Here is a 22,973-nt window from a genome sequence, read left to right as displayed (position 1 = left end):
AGTCGCCGGGTGCAACGGACAGTGCCGTCCAGTAGAAGTCGACCAGACGCATTCATTGGCAACACTCGTTATGTCGAAGGCTAGCCTTTGGATGGCAGGCTGCTTCGGTAGCAAATCCGAGGAGACCTCCGCCATTCGCAGAACTCCCATGCCTTCACATCATATTTTTGCAAAGACAGGTCGGCGTTGGCAGCGATGGTTCTCGGTACTGAGGTATATAAAGCGTGGTCGACACAATGAAACGCACATCGAGATCCCAGATGTGATCGTGACGCACAATCGTTTCGTATTCGATGTGATCGCTCGATCTGTTGACATCAACGGGAAGGAGAAGAAAGTCTTGAAGCGAGCACTTCTCGACACAGGAAGCGACCTCAATTTGATCAGTGCGTCAGCATTCGATGGCTTGATGATGAATTTCAGCCCTTTCCGAAAAGACATTCATACCTTAGCCGGCAGAACAGCCATCGCTGGCCACACCAGAATTGCCTGGTCAACTATAGGGTCGAGTCCACCAAATTCGTCTGCCAAATTGCACTGGGATCGATTTTATGTGCTAGCCAGCACGGAGAATGCAGCTTTCGACATGATCCTGGGCCATGAATGGATTTTCAACAACTTCGCTGTATTTAGCGAGCTCATAAAAGCTCAGCAACCAAAAGCATCGTGACGGCCATCCTCGAGAAGGCGTCGAGATGTTCTGCGCTTCGGAATCGTTTGAGAGGCTTCATCGCAACACTAAGAGCAAAGGAGTTGAAACAAAAAGTTATCAATTGTTCATCTGGGTGTATATATGCAGAAAAGTCCTCTGACAAAGTTATGTACTACTAAGGCGCAATGCGACGAGTACATGGCGCCTGCTTAAGATAAGCCATCCCAATCTTGACTGTGGTTGTGCAGAGGGATGTGCACCTGACTTGCTTATGTTACACGCCAACTCTGAAGTTTTCGCTACAACCAGAGCCAGCACGGCTGATACGAAAAAAAATACAAAATGAGAATATCCGGTCAGTCCATCGACCAGTACCAACAGTCTGCTTCAGCTTTTAATGGTCAAGTCAGCGACAGTTTCGGCCGCCTTCTAGGTCTATGCCGCTTCGAAGGCGCAAATTTCAGGGCTGATCCTTGACAGTTCCTTCACTTGCTCCATGCAGCTACCTTCGATCATGGGACAGGTTACGCCGCGCCTTGCATCGTGGCACATCGGACGTATGGATGGATTCTATATCAAGTGCGACCATCCTTCTCGATGGAATCGTGGTGAGTTGGCAACAAGTGGCCAGCAAACACATTCTAATCCGGGCTAAGGCAGCAACAGCGAACTGCAGGTGCTGGAGACTGAGGTCATCGATTGGGTTTCCTTGCATTTCGGGCATCGCACAACTCCAGAATGCCCGAAGGACGAGAACGCAGTCGATCCACTGCGGTTTTGCCACGCGAACATGATGTCGAAGCCTCATATCAGTCGTGGAAAGCACGGAGGCCTACGCTGTTTCGTCAAAACAGCCAGGTGGATAGCCACAAGAACATGGTATACCTGACTTCGCTATAGGCTCTTCCTGTGCGGTAGCTGACGAAGCTTCTAGGCCTCAACAACGCGGAACGTGCAGATTGCTGTCATAGCCGACGACCAAGAGCATCTTGTGCCGTTACCAAAGACTCTATTCGACACTTCAGCGAGTCTCAGCGTCATCACCAACACGAAGGCTGTCGCCACGCTGGGCCGTGCATCTCGCACCCCTACCGTGATTCACAGAAGCTCGCTCGGTAGTCTGACGACTGCATCTTGCGTCACGCTTCGATGTCGTTACGATGGCGGACTGCAATCTTTCCAAGAAACTTTCCACATCATCGATGACACGGAAAAGCTGCATGGCTATGATGCAATCCTGCGTGGCAGCATAGCCATCAAGCCGCCTTGCGCAAGTGGACAAGACTCTGTTCCTGGTGCATACCCAATCCTGCTCAGTCCGCCTGGGAAGAGTGGTAAAGAGGACAGGAAGCAAAGAGAAGCGGAACTGAGGAGGAAAGAGACCTCATACCAGGAACAGGTCAAGAGGCAAAGAGAGCAGGTGAAGAGACAGCTTGATGGTGCTAAGAGTGCTGTAACTGCTGGTGGAGGAGGCAGGCGATGAAGAGTTGGTTGGCATTTCACGTGATGAAGATGTCTAGAACGAATGCTGTACTCAGCACCTGCACACAGGATGATTCGGGATTTATATTCAACCTTGGTTGGAGACACTTGGCGAAGCATTCTCAAATTAGGTAGAAGTCACCCACCTTGACTTCCTTCATTATAAACCGCTCCGGTTTGCGCATTGTCTATGACTTCCGTGCTTGCGACCACGGGTAACCTTAAGTATTGCAGTGCGTCCACAGCTTCATTCCAGGATGATTCGGTCAGCGTGCCTGCAGGAGCAGCCCATGACCAGCTCGTCCTGAGACTGATCTGCCTCGGCCCACGATCATTCGACTTGTCCACTCCAGCAGCTCGTCAATTCCGCATTTGACCAATATGTGCTCACTTGCAGGCTCTGACAGACTTGGCTGAAGTGAGCTGCTAAGTCGATACAAAGGCATCGTCCTTCAGTCGGGGGCTGTTCGTATTCGTGAGATACGTCGCGTGTCCAGGGGCCACCTGCCAGCCACGCCGATCTTCACGGTGCCTCGGAGCTCATTGCTCTCTGTGCTCTTCACGCAAAAGACGCTCGATCGAAGAGCAGAGTCGATGCTTTTTGAACGACGGAAACAGCGCGTTCAAGCAGCTCGACCTCAGTTCTGTCAGATTCAGTCCTCATCAGCGAAGAGTGTGTATCATCGCATCCATTCTGGCCCCCACCAACGAACACGCGAATCGTTCCAGTTTTGACCAATCGTCCTGTTCCAGGCGTGCTTGGCTTCATGGGTCACCATGCAAGCGTCCGCCAGAGCGACTCGTCCTAGCCTCAATGGCACTCTGGGACATTACCGCCGTGCTACTTAAACGACGACAGACGGCGCCGCCACGATGGCTGCGCTCGACTTGCGCTGCTCTCGTCCAATACACGCGCAAATATGCGATTACAGTCCGCCCTAATCGCCGCCTCTTTGGCAGCATCAACTCACGCTGCCAACGACATAATTCTCAACCAGTACCAATACTGCATTCGCTTTTTCGGCTCGCTCTCCGTGGACCTCGAGATCGCCGATGGGGTGGCCGAGCGCAACTACAATGACACCATCATGTGCCCTAGGTCTATGAGCTTTCCGACTGTCTCCGGCGCGAGCTTAGATATCTGCCCGCCCACCGACTCCCTTGGCAGCCCAGACAATCCCAGCACGCTGTCCGCCGAACTGCGATTCTCGCATACGTCAGGAGAACTGACAGACCCTGTTGATGATCTGCGCCTCCAACCACAGCTCGTCACGAATGGCTCGGTTCGCGGACCTTTCCAGAACGGTGGGACGCCAGCTATCATCGCGTTCGATGAGGCGCGCACTGCCAAAGACGGACCGGATACGTGGACGATCAATGGCACACAGAACGCCCTGATCGAGGAGCCAGACATTGAAGATCGCACGCAAAACATCTACTTCGGTTGCAGATATCCCAATAGTCGGTACTACTGCGGCACCTACGAGGACCTCCACTCGGACAATGGCGGTTGCTGGAACAGCCAAACATTCCTCTTCAACATGAAGAATGCACTCAACTTCACCTACCGCTTCAGCAACAATGAAGCGAGCGTCGAGATTTGGGCGTCCAGTGAATATTTTCTCCCGAGAAGAGAGGCTGGTACGATTGACGGAGCGGCGACGGGGACGAACACGACAGCGTATGTTGTGTTTGGAGGGACGAGGAGAGTGCCGACTGTGACCGACTATGATTTCTGGAAAAATACGGAGTTGACGTATGAACAGGAGGTTGAGGACAATGTGCGTCGGGAGAGGATGAGTTTTGTGAGGGGTGTGGACGGGCTGCCGGTGCTGGTCAATGAGACCGACAGTGGGGAGGAGTATGCCAGTGGCAACGGGAGCTATAGCGTTCAGGAGGGCGGTGCTAGTGGGTATGAGGCCCTGTCGACGACGAGTGCTTCGGTCCTAGTAATTGGTGGGCTGATTGCTGTGGCAGCAGCGCTGCTATGATTGAGGCGAGTTCAGCTGACGCTGGAGTCAGAACTTACGAACATGCTCGAAGGATACACCAAGTCGTTCTCTTCGCTCACAACGCATTCAACACGGATATGCATCCTCCGCTGTGCCAAGCCCTCCAGCCTGGTCCTCACCGATAGCATGTACATACGAGCAGAAGTATAGCAAGGCCTGCAAGATCTCAACTGCCGCCTACTCTCCAACTTCCGTGAGGCGTCAGCATGTTCGACGGCATGTTGTTTCACAAGGACTCCTCCACCAGTCGGACAGACTCCTTGACACCATGGGTCAGGGGCCGATCAGAAGAGCCGATGCTAGTCGTTTGCACGAAGTAATGTCAGTACTCTACGACAGTCACGCGGGCATAAGGGTGGCGCATATAAACAACTTGAGAGCCTCCAAGTGACGACTCCCATCTACTTGTCTGAATCTCACAACTTGAGCCTATCCAGCATACTTCATCAGCCCAGCGGACAATCATGAAGCCTTCCCCATTCCTTCCAAGTCTTGGCCTCTTCCTTACAGCCCTGGGCAACGCCCACCTCATCTCACTTCGCCAAGTCTCCCAAACCCTAACACTCACCTTCTTCACCTACACCAATCCCTCCTGCTCGCCCTCTACAGCAGCCAATTACCACTTCATCAGCTTCACCTCCGCCAACATTGGACAGTGCCGCAACCTGGAGCAGGTGTTCGACAGCAATGGCGCCGTGCTAGGCTACAAAGCATTCGAGATCGATGAGTTTGGCGCTGGGTCCCCGGCGCTTTCGGGCAGTATATTCTTCTATAAGGGACAGAGTTGTGGTGGGCAAGCGCTGGAGAGTCGGAAGTTGGATGCGGTGTTTCTCGGCGACGGACGTGAGGAGTTGGTGGGAGAGGGGATTGGGAGTGTTGTTGTGAGGCGGGCTTCATAGGCAGGTGATTCTTTGGCATAGCAATCCCGGCGTCACGTCAAGTCCGTTCAACGGACCTTAGCCCGTGACAGCCTCGCGAGACACAATAGGCGATAGTCCTGCTGCATGCCGCTCATCTGCGGAGAGATCCTTGGTATCTGGAGGCGTCCAACCTGTCAGAGCTTGGAAGATTAGCATAGCCAGTGATAGCACAGCTCCGAAGATGAAGAGCATCCGGAGAGCGCTAACGTAACCTTCCACGGCAACATCATGCTCAATACCACTAAGCTGATACACAAGCCTTGGATTCCCAAGTAACCTTCGTATAAGATCGGCCTTGCCCTTCACGTTTTCGTGCTTGAAGCCATGACGGAGCGCTTCTTGGAGTGTGCGAATGAACAGGCCGCCAGAGATGGCCGAGCCGAATGAGCCGATAGGCCTCTGAACATAGCGATAAGCGGCAGCACAATTGCATGACTTGAGGGATGCGTAAGATACAGCACATGTGCCAGCGAGTAGTTGAGCAATGCGCCGGTGATAAAGCCGTTACAGAACAGGACTGTGACGAAGACGTATATGTTGGCGTTGGGTGTCGCAATTTGTGAGATGACTAGGTTTGAGGCAGCGAAAAGCACAAAGCAGATCAAGCATGACGTGTAGAAAGATCCGGACTTCTTGATGTGCAGCCAGCCCGCCAGGACCCCGCCTAAACCAAAGCCAGCGTTCGTTGGTATGAGCATGAGGCCAGCGACAGCAGCGTCCAGCCACGTACAGAAATGGCATACACCGGAGTGTAGAATAGTACAGCCCATCTTGCAGTCATGAGCCCAAGTGTGGAAAGGCCAGTGAACAGCATTGCTTTCGATTTCATGACGCTAGGAGGTATGATAGGTCGATCGCCCATTTCGCCTCGACAAACACGAACAGCATGAAGCCTGCAACCGCAAGGATGATAGGCGTGGCATGGATTCTGGACGCTGACAAGCCATATAGAAGCAGGGTTACCGCAGAGATCAGGCTCAGGATACCAAGATAGTCGATTCGTGACAGCTTGTGTAGGAATGACTCATCGTCAGAATCGGGCTGTTGTCGGCCCTCGCTAGGCTCAGGCAGAGTTGCTAGAGCGAGGAGGCCACCAACCAAAACCAATGGAATTTGCAGCCAGAAAACAGCTCGCCACCCAAGTGCAGGCTCCAGAGCACCGGCGAGCACGGCGCCTAATGAGACCCCGGTCGTGTAGCAGACATTGATGAGACCGAAGAAGAGACCTCGCCGACGCGTGCTGGTCAGATCCGCGACCAGGATGAGAGCGACAGGCGTGAAGGCTGCAGCACCGATGCCTGTGAGAGCTCGTCCGACCAGAAATATTGCCAAGCTCCCAGCTTGGGATGTGATGAGCAGGCCAACTGCAACGACCAGAACGGAAGCGAAGAGATAATATCTAGGCGTGAAGATGATGCAGAATCGGCCAGCTACCGGAATTAGGCTGGTCAGAGCGATGAGGTACGTCGAGGTGAACCAGCTCACAGAGTCGAAAGCATCAAGGGCAGTAGCGATGGTGCCTTGCACCGTCGTCAAGAGCGATATGTTGCATGTCAAGACGAAAATGAGCACCCATATGCTCAAGCATATCAAGGCGCCTCTGGTGTTTGAGATCGTGTGTTGTGCCGTGCCTTTCGGTGCGTCGTCGCTTTCTTCGTGCAAAGTGGAAGAGCTTGAGTGGAGCAGAGGTGCTCTTTCCGAGTTTTCATCGGCAGCGCTTGTCATCGCGGGACACTGTGCGGCTCCTCAGATTGTGCACTCCAACATGGGAAAGAAGGACAATGGGCTTCGATGGATGTCCGTGGTGGCGTTGATGACGACCAATGGCAAGAAAGTCGCCGCCCTGCGCTACATGCCAAGATCGCTCGAAAATTGCCAGTCAGACGAAAAGCTCAGCGTGAGATCGGGCCCAACGATCTCAAAAAACATGTCACCACTAATGTCTTTGATCAGATCATATAGCGGAGCTGCACACTCAAGTAAGTTGACAGTACAATGAGAACTCTGTGTCATTCTCCGGCTGCCTCGTTCGACTTGACCTCGGTGCAGGCGCGGCCTGAATGGCGGGATGTCTTTCCTAAAGTGAAAGACGCGTGACGTCAGTCATGTCGCCTGGGCAAAAGGCAACCGTCGTTCATAAGCACAACTTTGAAGCCTCTACCTAGATACCTTTGTAGCTTTGCCTCATGAAATCAACACGTTCTGATGAGCGCAAAAGAACCCAGGAAGGCCCCGCAATGACTACTGACGTACGATGCGGGATACCAGAGCACTGTCGATGGATCCCTCACGATCGGCAACTTGTCCTGCAGCCTGATCGACTATCTTCCAGCTGAACACGCAGTCATGGGCAGAAAGTGCAGGACTTTCTCTGACGACACATGCCTGCACATCAGTATGCATTGTTCTTGACATATCGACCAAGGCTTGTCCCCTAAGATCAATGAGAAGGTCTTTCGCCTTCGAGGAGGCTGAACCTCCATCATGCAAGCCCCAAAGGTCCGGCCCAGAAAAGGCAGCCGCTAATGCACCCGATCGCTTCGCATCACGGTCAAGGAGCAACATGATTCGCTGCCTACACTCGACATTGCAGATGCTGCTGACAAGCTATTGAACATCGCCTCCTTCGCCCCAGACCGGGAAGCGATGCCGTTGTCCTCAGCCTGAAGACAGCGGCTGCCTCCGTAACACAGGGAGAATCGCTGACTGGAGCTCATAGCGTATAAATGTCTTTGCGACCCACACTTCACATCTGGAGTATGTGAGTGTTTCCAATAACCTTCAGCCTTGCTGTTCCACACTGCACAACACTGACACCACCCGGCGCTTTCATCGGGCTGCTCCTCCACCAGTCTACGATGGCCGACCAAGGCTCCCCCGGTAGCCGGCACGCCTCGCCCAAAGCATTTCAGAAAGTTCCTACACGAGCGCGACGAGGACCTAGCTCCAGATCTACGGAGCCGACAGCTGTAGAACTAGATCCACTACGTTCAGTCAGCGGGAGCGTTGATGCCAATCAGAACACAGACGATACTCTGTTTGGGGAATCCTTTCGACCCAGAACACCAACCAATCAATCGTTGCCCAGGCATCACAGCCGTAGCCCGAGTGGTCCAACCCTCAGACAACCTAGGCCGCACAGTCACAAAGGCACTCAGGCTGACAACAAGTCGACGTTGGACGGCCACACCGTAACTCTGCTCGACATACAGCAAAGTAGATGGATTGTGGACCCGAACAACCATGCTTCAGAGAAGGTATATCTCGTCGCAGAAGAGGGCCCGCTTAGTGAGATGTCTACCATCTTGACCGACTTCTGCTGGGTGCATCATCAGCGCACTCGTGAAATGCATTTCGAGCACTTTGTGGCAAGTTCATCGTGTCCATCAGAAGCTAGCCTGTTCATCCCTGGGCGCATTCGAGTGCTGCTCGTAAGTGTACGCAAGCGCATGTCATACGGACCTAGCGCGTTCACTCGTCCGAGGACTGTTCATTCGCTGTGACCGTGGCAAGACGAGCGGAATTGCATTAGCATACCCCTTGCTATCGACGAACGGCTCTACCCTGGAGACACGTTCCTAGATGGCGATGTAGAGCACGCGCAAGCTCGTCGAAATGCCTTCAGACTCCTCAATCTCTTTTACCACCACTCCAGTCCAGGCGGAAGCCCTCAAGTCACACGTCGCTAACGCCAGACCCAGCAAACGATCGATGGCATACCAGGCCTTTTCAAACACGAGCACACTGTAGCTCGTAAATGTCTCGAGGAAGCCAAGCACATGCGGCGAATGTTCGCCAGTGGCAAGTATTTCAAGCCTCTCGTGCATCAGGTCAAGGAGAACGTCAACTTCGCCGATGCAAAGAGTGAGGTCAAAGCGACCTTCATCTCCATACCAGTGTTCAGCTCGATGCATGGCGAAGAGCCAGTTGTCCATCACGATAAGCCCACGCAACAACACGGCATGGTACGTCAGCTGCTTCAGACAATGTTCGAGAAGACCCATAAGCTTGTGCATGCAGAAGCATACTCCAAGGATCATCATCAAGAGCTTGCAACAAAAGAACTTCGCAAGCGCGAGGGCCACCCAATCAGAAGTCTCATGCAGTACACCAATATATTGGCACCAGGCCTTGATCGAGACTGGCACCAAGCGATGGTCAGACTAGAGAATGAGGACGATCATGACCAGCCACTGATTCACGTCCCCGAGTTTTGGGCTGTCATCATCAATACGAAGACTATCGTTACCTGCTCACCGTTCTCGGTCGAAGAATTATTGGGTGAAAATATCACGCATCAAAAGCCAGACGTACAGGACATGAGAATTCACGTCGAATACACGAATCTGGGCGGCGCGGCCACACATGAATTCAGATGCCGTACCTGGGTCGGCTTTTTGAATACGGTCGCTGCTATTGAAAGGCAGATTCCCAAAGAAGACGAGCTCAGCGTTCAGCTGAGTCAGGATGATTCCGCCTTCAAGATCGTTGACGCGAACTTCCGACTCATCAACCGAAGCAGATGGCAGGACTTGACGGCAAGCAAAAACGTCACCGAATTCTTCAGCAAAGGTCTCAGTGAGGTTGCTGAAGGAAATGAACGACAGTCGCTTGAACGTTACCTTTTCGACTCGCAAATTCTGGTCGTTCCGTAGTGCTACATGGGACCTGATGGTCCAAAAGCTTACCTCGGAACTATTACAAAAAAAACTACGCGCAGAGCAAAGCAACCGCAAAGTCGTGTCTCAGAGGGATCGTACTGAGCATCTGGCAAAGCTACGTAGGATTGACGCAGAGCTCAAGGTCACGAGGGCGAGTCTTCTCGAAGCACGTCGAATTCAACTCGGGCAGCGCTTGCTGTATGCAGCTGTGAGGTATCAGCTGATCGATCCCGGGGGCGTCCTTCTCGACGAGGATGCTGCATACCTCGAAGTCCGCCTCCGTCGAAAGGCACAAGAGTGGGAACTACATCATCAAACTCGAGTGTAGACCAGAAGAAAACATCGACTGTCGACAGACAGGCTCCGGATGCAGTCGATCGAGTCAAGTCAGGACGGAGCAGCAAAGCAGCTTCTCGGAGACCGTCATTTACCGACAAAGACGAAATTCGGACGTCAAAAGTCGGAATCGAAAAGGCCGATGCCGCAGCGAAGCAGCGAGCTACTGTTCGTATCAACGTTCCCTCAGAATTGGCTGCAGATGGCCCCATACTGGAACGATTTCGCCCGCCTGATCGACGAGCTACCGAGCTTGCGAAAGCGGGCGTTCCAAGAATCGATTCTGCATTGGCACAGTAGCGATATCTTGAGCCGCCCCATGCCCCAAATTTGCGCAAGTCTGCTACTTCGATAGATGGAGTGGGCTCAGTCACCAATGGCCCGATCATGAGCAGATCCAGTCGTAGTAAAACCATGGACATTAACATCTCAGACCTCGAAGCTCAGATGACGAGGCCTTCCAGCCCTAAGTTGTTCGATTCCTTGACAAGGCGCCGGAAAGTCCCCCGCGTCACAATTGTGCATGGGACCGCGCCGGCTTCATCTACAAGCTTGCCGATTCCGCCAGTCAAGCCAGAAAACTCACAGGATGCAAAATATAAGCCTCCATCGATCTTCCGACCTCGAGCACCAATAAGTCCTATGACGCATTCAGGGCCAGTAGCCATTACACCGCGGCTCCCGCCAATAGTTGGAGCCACAGAATTTCACCCTCGTCATGTTATTGGAAAACGCTTTGCTGCAAGCCCACAGCCACTATCCACTGGAGATGCCTTCAACTCAATTGTTACGCTCGACTCGGTAGATAAGAGTACCGCGTCGGCATCCAGCGACGCTGGACTCGGCATACGTGATGTCCAGCGTGCCTCTTCAACGAAGTCACCGCGGAAGCTTAACAACCTCAAAGATCTTGAGCCTTACTTCGAATGGGCGCCTTCAGAGATAGCGGCCACGCCACGTGATATACAGCCTGAGGATAACGTTCAGAGCCCAGATACCGGGGTATCGAGGCAGCCTGCTCGATCCACGTATGACCGCGAGAAGGCAATCGAACATGCTAGAGGAATACTAGAGATCCTGACGGTGGAAATGTCCTCGGGTCACTATGTTTCCGAGGACTTCCCCATAGCTCCAATTCAATTCCAGGCGGTCAAGTCAAAGTCTTTTCAAGAGGTTGACGCCCTTTTGCAGGGTCTCAAAATCGAGAGGCAGAACAGCGGAGACACTCATAAGGATGCCAGGCGGATGGTGAGTCTCAAGGTCGATATTGTGTCGAGCATAGACACGATCCTGAGGTGTTTTATCGGACGCAACAACCAGGATGCTAGTCTGGTGCAGCGCATCTGGGGCATTGTTTACGGCATCTGCCAAGCATCGGACGTCGGTCGAGATGTAAGTGCTTGTCCAAGAGGTCGCCATCATTCATGACTGACTTGTGTGCTCCAGAAAGCAGATACCCATTTTAAGTACAGTGTGCTGGCTTGGATCAAGACAGATCTCGCTCAAACCGAACAACAATGCTATGAGATTCTGTCATCTGCCAGATCAGACACAGGCAATTACATTGAGCAGCTCAATTTCGCGTTGCCACCCAGTTTCGTGTCGCAGTTCCGAGACATTGTTCTCCTGCTGCTATCGTTCCTGGCTGTACTTCTGCCCGATGCTCCTAGAGGTAGCCAAGCAGCGGCCGAACATATGTGGAAGATTGTGGAAAGCGGCTGGACAGAATGTGAAGTGGCTCTACTGCGCGATGCGAGAGATTTCAAGGAGAACGGTGACAACCGCGAATATCTTCTGGAGTCGGTCAAATCCGCCGACACGATGTTCGCACTCTTGCTACAGAATGCATTCTCCATATCATGCTCGGAAATGCATGAGGACGACAACGAACGACCACACTGCGATCTCGAACATATCTACCGCCGATGGACAACGATCTGCAACGAAAGAGCAAATCAGGAAGCCTCGGCAGAAATGTACGAGGAGTTGAGATACCTCAATGATCAGCTAGGCGCGATAAGCAAGGTACTAGAAGACCAAAACAGGTCACTCTCAAAATTTTGGAGGTCCGCGAGTCGCCGAACCAAACTCTGGACAAACGCATCAACAAGCGAACGGAAACATTCTTGGACGATATGATCGATCATTTCAGGACCCTCAAGAATTACGCGGGCGAGGCAGAAACGATGACGAGCAATTCGATCGATGTCAGCAATGAAGGCAACAACAAGGCCATCTTTGTCTTCACGCTTATCACGATCGTCTTTTTGCCTTTGAACTTCATCAGTAGCATCCTGGGCATGAACACCACAGACATCAGAACTACTTCGAGGTCATCGAAGCTGTTCTGGGAGATCGCTGTGCCTTTCATGGCAGTGGTGGTGGCGGTTTGTGTGATTTTGGTCAAGATCAAATTCAAGTTCAAGCTGAGAAGGAGAATCGGCAGATTTCTGCTCGTGTTCTTCCCGGAAACATGGGAAACGGAACACATGAAGATCAAAACAAGGGGGAAGCAGATCTCGCGGCGAACGAGTATTGCGCCGAATAAGCAGCAGTAGCTTGCGAATACCTGGGGAGACCAACAGCAGTGGTTTGATGACAGTCTTTCGAGGTATCCAGTATGAGGCTGGACGTCACCTAGAACTTGGGTTTTCTAGCAATACCGTACCTAGGTAGTTCGAGACAATGCCAACAAGACGTCCACAAGTTTTCGTACCCGAGTATTAAACATCCCGTCCGTGTGGACATGAATTCGAAACACTCGTGTCACCTCTCTTCGGATGGACCACTACCTGGGATTGGAATGCTTGACCTTTCGACTAATATATGAAACCAGCAGAATCTAAGTTACAACAAGCCGCTGACCTCAATCACTTCTAAGAACAAACTATGCTGTCGCGCAACATGAATCTGGAGAGCTTTGCGCCCTAGACAACAAGAGTCGGTTCTGGGGCCTCGCTTCAGATAGGCGCTTTCGGTGCATCCGACCAGTATGCCGAAGCGCTGGGCTCGTTGGTCCATGAAGGAACCGCTTCCCAGCCTGGATTGTGTGGTGTCGGGACCGGTGGCTGCACGTCCGACCAGTAGGAACCGCCAGATGTGGAAGTGGAACTAGTGTCCCAAGGCACCCATGCTGTCGGAATTGGCTCATCTGACCAGTAGGGCCCTGTGGTAGACGGAATGTTCTCCCATGGCTGGAATGGCGTCGGCACAGGCAGGTCTGACCAGTACGGCCCAGTGGTGGATGGGATGTTCTCCCACGGTTGACCTGGAGTCGGCACGGGTGCCTCTGACCAATACGGCCCGTTCGTAGATGGTATATTTTCCCATGACTGGAGTGACGTTGGCACAGGTGCATCGGACCAGTAAGCGACTCCGGAGGTCGATGGCAAATTTTTCCACACGAAGCTGGACGTTGGCACTGGTGCGTCTGTCCAGTACGTGCCCGTGGCTGAGGCGATGTTCTCCCAAGATGGCTGGTCGTCTGAGCGCTTCCGGTCGACGTGGAGGACCGGTACAGCCACTGTGGACAAGGCCAGACCCGCGATGACGAGGAACGACTTCTGATCCATGTTTCGATGGGAACGGGTATACGTGATGTCGAGCTACACTGACAGAAGAACAGAAGAAATAGAGAAGTGAGCGACTGAGAGAGAGGATGCTGCTGAATCAAAGTCTTCCTCAATCTCGAACAGAGGCATGCCTTACCTTTATAACTTACTGTACATGGCGCTGCATGTGTGAGGTTCTCAAACGTGCCTCAGGCACTCAGGCAGGTTGTGTTGTGTAGTTCAAAAATTGTGCTAAGTTTGTGTGTGTTCAATTTCGGTTGCTGTGTCTGAATCTTTGAACATGCGAAAGCGGTCGCCAAGCGCGCTGGCCAAATTTCCCCTTGGGTTTCCTCTTCAGGACACAGGGGCTCTTCAGCCAGATGGTTAGGCGCCTTCGTCTAATGCCATCTCATCGTTGGTTGGCAATGCCACTGGGGAACATGTGAGGCTGTGTCAATATCGACACTGATGCCAGAGAGTCTTCTTCCGTGAAGCCTTCCAGCCTGGTGCGTCAAGCAGTCCGAGTCTATCTGGTGCTGCTGCTGTGACCGGTGTAGCGCCAAGCATCGGCATCGGTGTCCCGCCTCCGTCATTGCAACGCTGGCACTCGCTGGTGGCTTGCGCTTGATTCTGTTGGGCGAGGCACAGCGCTCTCACTTGACTGATATATGCAAGATGTTGCGAGAGTGAACACTGCGCGCCGTGGATCATCGCGGATCCGGAATCTGGGGGACCATGAGAGAGCGCAACCGTGTCATCTGGTATCGCTTCGAAGCAGCTGTTCGTGTAGAAATCAGAGTGCTGCCGACATCGCGGTCGAAAGCCAGCAACGAGCTTTGGCAGAGGGATGACCGTGGATCTCTGGCTTCTGGCTAGGTGATGTGAGTGAGGGGGAAAGCTTCACGGAGGAAGCTTCAGTCACGCGACAGATGCGCGCCTGCCAAGCCTCTGACCGCTCGCGTTCGTTCATATTCACCGTAGATGCGTCGGGACCTCTTCCCCCCCGACATCATAAATCACTTTTGATGAACCTAGATGCTGCGTTATACGTCTCTTGGCGGTCCTAACGCGCCGTTGGAGCAAGCGATCTTCCACAAACGAGTCTGGGCTGAAGACCACGGGAATCTGGGTAAAGGTCTGACCACGATTTGCAACGTCCAGGAGAATGACCAGATTCTATTCATCAGACGGCCACTAATTCTCGCGTTGGAAACCTTCCAGCTGGGCTGCACGTGCTACTCGTGCCTGCGCCCACAGAATGCTCACGTTCTCAATGCATCTTGCGAACCGGAATTGGTCGGCCCCAAGCGATGCGCCGGCTGTAAGATCGTATCTTTTTGCAATGAAAGCTGTTAGAAGCACTCCTGGAAAGCATATCACAAGTATGAGTGCGACATCTTTGCTCGACTGCAGCCTCGAGTACTCCCAAGCACAGTCCGTGGGATCATAGGAGTCCGGCTGCAATACAAGAACGACCTCCTTCACGAAAAGGAATGGGCTCAGCTCATGGGTTTCGAATCTCATTACCTGGCGGCACCAAGTGGAAACACATTGCTCTGATGGCGAAGGCAATCAAGACCTACTCGGGCCTGGACGATCCGATTGATGTGATAATCAAAATATGCTGCATCCTAATGGTGAACTCTTTCACTCTTACTAATTCAACGTACGATCCCATTGGCATCGCGTTACATCCATTAGCTGCCCTCATGAACCATAGATGCGAGCCAAATGCTTACGTCCGAGTTGACACGCTGGATTGCAGCAGTCTTGACGAAGACGATCTATATGGAGCACCGGAGGTATTGCGAGGCTCGATCTCTGTGCATGCCTTGACGCCACAGTTGATGTAAGACGTCGTCAGCTTGAGTTGTCCTCTCGCTACTTCTTTCAATGCGGATGCGACAAATGTCTGACCGATCTCAACGGCCCTCGGACGACTGAGCTGCCATCAAGAGCAGTGTCCAATACCGTTGACATCCTCAGTTCGTCAGCCTCCAAGCCGGATGCCCTAGTCCAGCATCTTCCACTGTTGCGGCAAGCGCTTCGAGACTTGACATGCGCCGGAAGGTCAATTGCAGAATACCCATCATTACAGCTAAGACACCAATTAGTGCTTGCGTTGATAGCTGCGGAGCAGTACTGGGAAGCAATGGTCCAAAACATGATCTTGACTTATCAACTCGAGCCACTGATGTACGAGCAATGGTACCACCCGTCGCGCCTAGTGAGCACGTGGAGGTTGTTTAGGCTGATACAGCTCGCTTTGCCTCATGCCTCGACAGAAGAGCAGAGACTGCATCTCTCTGTGCTGGGCTGCTCGCTCTTACAAGAAATGGTCCACAGGACTACCTTCGTTTGGGACCCTAAAAGGCAAATGGCACAGCTCAGGGAGGCAAAAGAAGGCATACAGAGTGACGGTCTTGCGGAACAAACAGTCCAGGATGCATTTTACCATCCAGACCTACATGGTGCCGACAACAGCTGGGGTCAACTCGAGTACGCCATGAAGACTGCTCTGGACGACTTAATTGATGGCCCAGGCGCAGCGCTATGGCAAGCGTTTTGCGACGAGGGCTGCGGCGAGATGGCGTCAAACGCTTTTGAATGGGCAACAGGCATGATGATGAAAGCCTTGGAGGAGGAGACTGGCGTCTCAGCTTCCCGAAACGGGCCAAACATCAACGATGTCGGAAACGGCGTACCAAGACCTCCAGCGGAACCGAGCTACGCAAGTCATGTCGTTGGGCATCCCATTGCTGTGCTTGCAGAGCATTGACTTGCTGCACGCAAAGCTCGGAAAGCAGCATCGAGAGAATCACCCAGCTCTTGAGTCCAATATCCGAGTTCTGTTCAGCGCTGCAGAATTGCGGTCTCGGCTTCAGGATGGAGAACTGTCTCAAACACCCTGCTGTACCGCGCCTCATAGGTACCGCCATGAATCGTGCTTGGCAACGCTCTTCGCCGTTGACGAATCAGCAACAGCTGGTTATCTCAACAGCATTAAAGACCTGCTGCATTCGGGTGATTAAGCGACATCTTGGCAACAAGCTGGAGCCGCTGGACTATGGCAATCGATGACATACATCGTTCGTTTCTTATCTTTATCGTCCTGAGACTTCGCGAACCGACCATCTACGTCACCCTATGTGCGGAACTCCTGAGCGATACCCCAGCATCAGTCGTGCTGCTGCATCATACGAATGATCGCTCAGCGCTGATGCACCTGTCTATGCTCGATGGCGGATCCAATGTCTATGTGCTTGCCAAGTCATGGTATACTGATAACGCAAACAAGCGAGACTTGTCGACCCCTGCGAGTCATGGAACCACCATTTACACTTTACGATCGTCCATATGGTAGGCTGGGTACGTAGTGCGGCTCGTGCCAAACGTGCGCCATGCATCGTCTGGGGACTAATGACCACATGCATCTGGAGAACAGGTTGGTCGCGCCACGTTTTTAAATGCCGGTCGATCGTCCTCGACCAAACTTTGACGGTCCCTCGTCCTCGACTGTATACCTCGTATCCCACAGTCTTGCCCATACAGCCCATCGACTGCGATGCTTCAACTGAGCCCACGACAGAAAAGGTCGCCGGTACTGGCTATGATAGCCCTTCAAGTGAGGAAGTCAAAGTCGCGCCATCAATCGACCTCAAAGATGGCGATAAAGCGCTTGAGTTCCTGCGCAGCAATACTGCCGAGGGCGAAGTCGGGGCAGTCGACGAGAAGTCCTTGGTCAGGAAGATCGATTGGATGATAATGCCTTTGATGTGGGCATGTTACTTTCTACGTATGTCTATGCCTCCTAGTATTCACACATAGTCACTGACGAGGTCTTGCAGAGTACCTGGACAAGACACTGATCAATTACGCAAACGTGATGGGCCTCAGCAAGGACAATAATCTCACTACTTCGCAGTTCAGCAACCTGGCCATGTTCTTCTACGTCTCTTACCTGGTATGCGAGTTGCCCCACGGTTGGCTCATGCAGCGTTTCCCGACCGCGAAATATTTGGGTTTCTGCGTTATCATGTGGGGCGCCATGGTCGCCGTCACGTCCGCATGCAACAACTACGGCAGTCTCGTCGCCACCCGCTTACTGCTCGGTGCTTTTGAAGCGGCTGTCGCACCTTCACTGATGCTTGTCACGGGTATGTGGTACCGTCGGACTGGCGAGCAACCAATCCGGATCGCATTCTGGTACACCGGCACAGGCCTAGGAATCATGATCGGCGCCTCATCAGTTTTGGTTTCCAGCATGTCCAGACAGACGCCTTCAAAAGCTGGCAAATCATGTTCCTGGTCATTGGTCTCCTCACGATCTGTGTCGGCATTCTAGTTGTGCTCTTCTTGCCCGACAATCCGATGTCCAGCAGACTGACGCCCGCTGAGAAGCTTGTTGCTATCACACGTCTGCGAGAGAACCAGATGGGTATCGAAAACAAGGTCTTCAAGAAGGAACAAGCTATCGAGTGCTTCAAGGACCCGCAGACCTGGCTCTTCATCATCATTACTATTGCCAGCAATGTACCCAACGGCGCTGTAAGCAGCTACCAGGCTACGATCATCCGCGGCTTCGGCTTCACACCCAAGGAGACAGCCTTGCTATCGCTGCCATCTGGTTTCGTTGGCGTTGTGGCCGTCCTTGCAGCATGTTTCGCTGCCTCGCGTCTCGACCAACGTGCCTATGCCATTGTCGGCCTCATGATCCCTAGCATTCTTGGCGCTTGTCTTATGAGCTTTCTGCCTGTGGACAACCGCGCAGGCCGTCTCGTTGGGGTGTACCTCATCAACTCTACCCTGGCCGTCTTGACGCTGTTGTACAGCTGGGTGGGTGCGAACTACTCCGGCCATACCAAGAAGGTCACAATGAACGCGGTGTTGCTTATGAGCTTCTGTCTGGGGAACATCTTGGGTCCTCTGACATTCCAGAACGGTGAGTGCAGAACATTCCATCTGCACAGTATCTGGACCACTTGACTAATTTGTAATAGGTGACGCTCCAGATTTCATCCCGGCCAAGATCGCGATCATCGTTACGTGCGCTCTGACGGTGGTACTGGCGCTGGCACTGCGCTTCTACTACGTCAAGTTGAACAAGAAGAGGCAGCGCCTGGTAGATCGCGGAGAGGTGATCGTCAATGAAGATGCTTGGTTGATGGATATGACTGATAAGCAGAATGTCGGGTTCCGTTACCGAGTATGATGGCTGCCTGACGTGCTTGTGGGCAGATGCAGCCGTGAGGTATTCGGAACACCAGATCGTCAATCACTCGAAGTCTGTGACACCGACAGCATGTGTCTCGAGTAAAATCTGAACAGCAGCATGATTGTGGACATATAGCTAGCGCAGGGCACCGTGGTGCCAACACTCTCATCCAGCACGTCTTGACGAACAAGCCTCTTTCTCACACGTTCTGTCGATCGCGTGATGCATATGTGCCATGGCCTTACTGAACGGTCCTCCCTACCGGAAAACTCGTTCGACAGTAAATGATCTCGGAGACTGAGGACTGGATATGAAGTCATCCGGCTTACTTACTTAAGGTACCTTGAAGCGCGTCTTGCCAAGCATTAACGCGCCTCGATCCTTCACTTCTTCTGCCTGTCACTTTCTACTTGACCACACAAAACCTTGACACGTCGGAAACGAGAGGCAGTGTGCTTTGTAGTGCCATGCATGGTTGTCAGCTTCATTTTAGACCCCGCTGCAGCCTCTACAGGCACGCGGTCTCGCCGCGATCGGCAACAGGAATGTTGATTTCCTGGCATTCCAACAGCCGGGCGAACCCGCCCAAGGACTCCTCCCCAGACTGACGCGTGCGACAATCACTGACACGTACGTTGCTCCCGTCAGTGCCGTCAATGTCGCGACTGTGCCAAAGATCTCTGGGCAAGTAGGGCGACACAGCCCGAGGCGTTGTTAGAGCGGGCACTGAAGCAACGACACCAACCAGTTGCGGCGGCAAATTGACTCTGAGACTCAGGAGTGTCGCTAGCACATGCGCATACCACGGTAGGTCTCCCTTTGGACGCTCCCATGAACTTTTCCTGTGCCAAAGGGCTCGTCTGCAGAAAATTGGAATCCGGCGGGGCATGGCGAGGCACAAAATATGGACATCGATAACCTAGAAGCCCCTTGTGCAGGGTGAATAGCACTTCATAAGCAGAGAAGCAATCCCGATGAGTGTCTGAGACAAGAGAGCAGTTCAGCAGATACTTTGATTGTCGTGATGGATCGGACTTGGGTGATTATATTGACGCTTGCGTCAGCCGTGGCCGGTGGTCCAACTCGGCAATCCTGGGGATCTGATGGGCGGCGCGGCAGCAACTTTGGACCCGGCGGCAACTTTGGCGGTGGCTCTAATCGTGGTGGCGTCCATGGAGGTGGCTTTGGTGGTGGTGGCTCTCATGGTGGAGGCTTCTATGGTGGAGGCCCTTATAGTGGTGGCCCTCGTGGTGGCCCTCGTGGTGGCGGCTCATATCACGGCGACGTCTGCAAAGCGCAAGCATACTCCGACGTCATTACGCTCCTTTGGGACCACTCTCCAGCACACAGCTATTGCGAAGCTCACTACCCTAGACAGTGCATACCACCACCTTCGAAGCGAGGCGAAGCGGGTGACCATGCGCTGGCGGAGCCTCCAGAGCTTCTATTCGGATCAGACACTGCGCCCAAAGCCGTACCAGACTCGCTGGACAAACGGAAAGGCTGGTTCGACTGGAACGCAGAGAAGAAGCAATCCACCTGGGCATCCTGCAAAGCGAAATCCGGCCCATACCTGTCGACGGTGTGCTCGTGTCTACAGGCGACCAAGACTTGCAGTACTGCATCATCGACAGGTACCGCCTCCCAGACGACAGTCTCAACGACAACTGTGGCAATGACCACATCACTGACCACATCACCGTTCATAGCACCGACCACATCGCCGACCACGTCAACGAGCACGTCGACGACCGCATCAGCGACCACATTACCATCACTCACACTTCCAACACCATCATCAACAACAGTGGCATGTGTAGCCAACCTCCCAGCAGCCTGCGCCAGCCTCTCACTCGTGAGCGGTGTCGACCTACAACTTGCCGCCGCTAACTGCCAGATCGCTGTCCTTGATGTTCTGAACGTCGGCACCTTGCCAGATTCCCTCAACTGCCTCGCCGCGTCCAACGTGGTCACCAAGACCGGCCCACAAGTCGCCGCCTGCGTCGCCAACTCAGGCCTCTTCTGTGCGACCACATCAACGACCACAACGACGACAACAACGACGACCACATCCTCAGCTTCATCAGCACTCTCCTCAAGTCCTCCTTTCTCAATAAATCCTATGTCGATCGCAACTTCGACCTCTTCAGCGACCACTCCGTCCTCGATTGCTACGACAACAGTATCTATGACCGATACTTCGTTCACTTCCTCATCAACAACTCTTTCAAGCACCCTGCCGGTCAGCATGATCACAACGACATTTGCAAACACAACTACGGCACTGAATGCCACTACGTCCATCTCTGGCATCACTACCACAACCATGTTCACCAACGCTACTATAACGACGCCTTCTACTACGACCTCGAATACGACGTCAACAATAACCATTGCAACATCCTCATCGACCTCGTCGAGTTTGACAATGTCCTCGTCAGGTCCGTCCTTTCCAGTTGATCCTGTGTCATTCACAACCTCGAGTGCTTCATCGATCACTCCGTCCTCGATTGTTAGCACGACAGTATCTGCAAACACCACCTCGATCAGCTCTCCAACAACAACAACTCCGCTCACTACCGTTTCAGCCAGCCTCATCACAACAATTGCCACGAATGTCAGCACGACAGCGGATACTACTGCCACCACCTCTGCTATCACGACTACAACTACGTCTACCAACGCCAGTACGATCACGTCCGTCGACACGACCATGATGACAATCTCGAACATGACGACCATCACGACCACCTTCTCTTCGACAACTCCATTCGTTACAGTGACATCCAATTCCACTGCAACGACAGGAACGTCCACAAGTCTCACCATGACAGCATCGGTGAATGCGACCTCAATCACACTGACAACTTTCACCACCACAGCGTCCGTCAACGGCACGACAACGACGTCTGCCGATCCGATTACAACAACGTTTTCTAACGTAACTTCGACAGTGGCCACGGACACAATATCGACAACATCTGCAATCGACACAAGCACGACGGATCTCACCACAACAACAACATTCGCAAACACCACTGCTACCGCGTCCGTTGACATGACCACGATGACGTCCTCGAACATGACCACGCCATCCATCACTGATACCACATCGACCACGTCTACAAGTGCTACAAGCACTGCGGACCTCACTACAACAGCATCCGATAACGCCACCACGACTATGTCCACCGAAACGACCACGACGACGTCCTTGAGCATCACCTCGACATTCGACGCAAGCACAACATCGATCACACCCGTTATTGACACAACCACTGCTTCATTGACAAGTACCCCGACGTTATTCCCAACCAGCACAGCGCCCATAAACTCTACCGACACGACCGTTGAGAATGTGAAGCGTATGGCGAGACTGAAAGTGGCGAGAGCCGGACGGGGTTACGGGCTAGATGGGAATGCAGCTGACAGGGACGAGGCGAAGCGCTATGCAGAGCCTAGGTATTGGGGATGATGCCTCGAGGCATCTTGATATTGGTGTCTTCCCTGATTCACGCAGGCTTCGGCTTGTATGCATGAGACTAAATACTTCCTATAGACTTGATAGAATCATTACGAAGCCACCGCGCTGCGTGTACTACGTCGCGGCCGTGAAAGAATCTGGTGCCTTGACGTGAAAGAGGTACAAGGCCTTCGTGCCTATCGGACCAACCTCGAATGGCTGTGGGCGAGATCCAGGAACACGACCCGCGTCGCCTTGCGCCTAAGCGGCCCCTTACAACATACTAGTCAGGGCGACCTCGTATTTAGCCCATCGAGAGTGCCTACACTTTTATTTGTCGGTAGCACTTACTCGAGTTCCTGTGCTCAGCGAAGATTGAAAATGGCAGCTACAACCCGTCAGCCGTGGTTCGCACTCATAAGCGTCCCTTGTCATTCGTTTGCATCCTCTTTCTCACCCCTCGGTTGATGATGTATCACGGATGAGCGAATGGTTGTGCCAAACGAAATGACGTACACTCAGGCTCTTACACCGCCTAAAATTGACAAGCGCCAATCTATGCAGGAGCGATCCCGTGTCGATCTTTTTGGCCAGCGACAACGCCGAGGTGAGTTCTAGGCCCCAATTCTCGAGAGTCAAAGATACGGCTGCGAAACTCTGAGCCAGACAGGTCTACAGCAG

General features: G+C 53.0%; 10 protein-coding genes across 10 annotated transcripts; 7 read left to right on the top strand and 3 right to left on the bottom strand.

Annotated features, from left to right (window-relative positions):
- Positions 1 to 70: 70 nt before the first annotated feature.
- Positions 71 to 2,135, top strand: AB675_7621 (uncharacterized protein; the record flags this gene model as incomplete). The annotated part of the gene is made up of 2 exons (XM_018148004.1): positions 71 to 625; positions 1,587 to 2,135. The coding sequence occupies 2 exons, from the start codon at positions 71 to 73 to the stop codon at positions 2,133 to 2,135; spliced, it is 1,104 nt and encodes a 367-aa protein (XP_018000540.1).
- A 919-nt stretch (positions 2,136 to 3,054) lies between these two features.
- Positions 3,055 to 4,125, top strand: AB675_7620 (uncharacterized protein; the record flags this gene model as incomplete). Its single annotated transcript, XM_018148003.1, has 1 exon — positions 3,055 to 4,125. One exon carries the CDS (start codon positions 3,055 to 3,057, stop codon positions 4,123 to 4,125), a length of 1,071 nt encoding a protein of 356 aa, XP_018000313.1.
- A 485-nt stretch (positions 4,126 to 4,610) lies between these two features.
- Positions 4,611 to 5,045, top strand: AB675_7619 (uncharacterized protein; the record flags this gene model as incomplete). The annotated part of the gene is made up of 1 exon (XM_018148001.1): positions 4,611 to 5,045. One exon carries the CDS (start codon positions 4,611 to 4,613, stop codon positions 5,043 to 5,045), a length of 435 nt encoding a protein of 144 aa, XP_018000325.1.
- Positions 5,046 to 5,102: 57 nt separating this feature from the next.
- Positions 5,103 to 5,836, bottom strand: AB675_7618 (uncharacterized protein; the record flags this gene model as incomplete). Its single annotated transcript, XM_018148000.1, has 2 exons — positions 5,103 to 5,465; positions 5,528 to 5,836. The coding sequence occupies 2 exons, from the start codon at positions 5,834 to 5,836 to the stop codon at positions 5,103 to 5,105; spliced, it is 672 nt and encodes a 223-aa protein (XP_018000556.1).
- Positions 5,837 to 5,891: 55 nt separating this feature from the next.
- AB675_7617 (Vacuolar basic amino acid transporter 1) lies at positions 5,892 to 6,791 on the bottom strand (the record flags this gene model as incomplete). The annotated part of the gene is made up of 1 exon (XM_018147999.1): positions 5,892 to 6,791. The coding sequence occupies one exon, from the start codon at positions 6,789 to 6,791 to the stop codon at positions 5,892 to 5,894; it is 900 nt and encodes a 299-aa protein (XP_018000561.1).
- A 40-nt stretch (positions 6,792 to 6,831) lies between these two features.
- Positions 6,832 to 10,055, top strand: AB675_7616 (uncharacterized protein; the record flags this gene model as incomplete). Its single annotated transcript, XM_018147998.1, has 3 exons — positions 6,832 to 6,963; positions 8,768 to 9,644; positions 9,787 to 10,055. 3 exons carry the CDS (start codon positions 6,832 to 6,834, stop codon positions 10,053 to 10,055), a joined length of 1,278 nt encoding a protein of 425 aa, XP_018000224.1.
- A 422-nt stretch (positions 10,056 to 10,477) lies between these two features.
- Positions 10,478 to 12,621, top strand: AB675_7615 (uncharacterized protein; the record flags this gene model as incomplete). Its single annotated transcript, XM_018147997.1, has 3 exons — positions 10,478 to 11,455; positions 11,510 to 12,088; positions 12,109 to 12,621. The coding sequence occupies 3 exons, from the start codon at positions 10,478 to 10,480 to the stop codon at positions 12,619 to 12,621; spliced, it is 2,070 nt and encodes a 689-aa protein (XP_018000461.1).
- Positions 12,622 to 13,023: 402 nt separating this feature from the next.
- On the bottom strand, positions 13,024 to 13,635 carry AB675_7614 (uncharacterized protein; the record flags this gene model as incomplete). Its single annotated transcript, XM_018147996.1, has 1 exon — positions 13,024 to 13,635. One exon carries the CDS (start codon positions 13,633 to 13,635, stop codon positions 13,024 to 13,026), a length of 612 nt encoding a protein of 203 aa, XP_018000511.1.
- Positions 13,636 to 15,991: 2,356 nt separating this feature from the next.
- On the top strand, positions 15,992 to 18,826 carry AB675_7613 (Thiamine pathway transporter THI73; the record flags this gene model as incomplete). Its single annotated transcript, XM_018147995.1, has 5 exons — positions 15,992 to 16,349; positions 17,204 to 17,410; positions 17,463 to 17,778; positions 17,835 to 18,556; positions 18,615 to 18,826. 5 exons carry the CDS (start codon positions 15,992 to 15,994, stop codon positions 18,824 to 18,826), a joined length of 1,815 nt encoding a protein of 604 aa, XP_018000365.1.
- Positions 18,827 to 19,853: 1,027 nt separating this feature from the next.
- AB675_7612 (uncharacterized protein) lies at positions 19,854 to 22,304 on the top strand (the record flags this gene model as incomplete). Its single annotated transcript, XM_018147994.1, has 1 exon — positions 19,854 to 22,304. The coding sequence occupies one exon, from the start codon at positions 19,854 to 19,856 to the stop codon at positions 22,302 to 22,304; it is 2,451 nt and encodes an 816-aa protein (XP_018000268.1).
- Between the last annotated feature and the right edge of the window lie 669 nt (positions 22,305 to 22,973).

Source organism: Cyphellophora attinorum (genome assembly GCF_001299255.1).
Source record: "Cyphellophora attinorum strain CBS 131958 chromosome Unknown Contig12, whole genome shotgun sequence".
NCBI classification, from domain to species: Eukaryota; Fungi; Ascomycota; class Eurotiomycetes; order Chaetothyriales; family Cyphellophoraceae; genus Cyphellophora; species Cyphellophora attinorum.
Note: the sequence above shows the minus strand (reverse complement) of the source record. Positions and strands in the feature narration are given on the sequence as shown.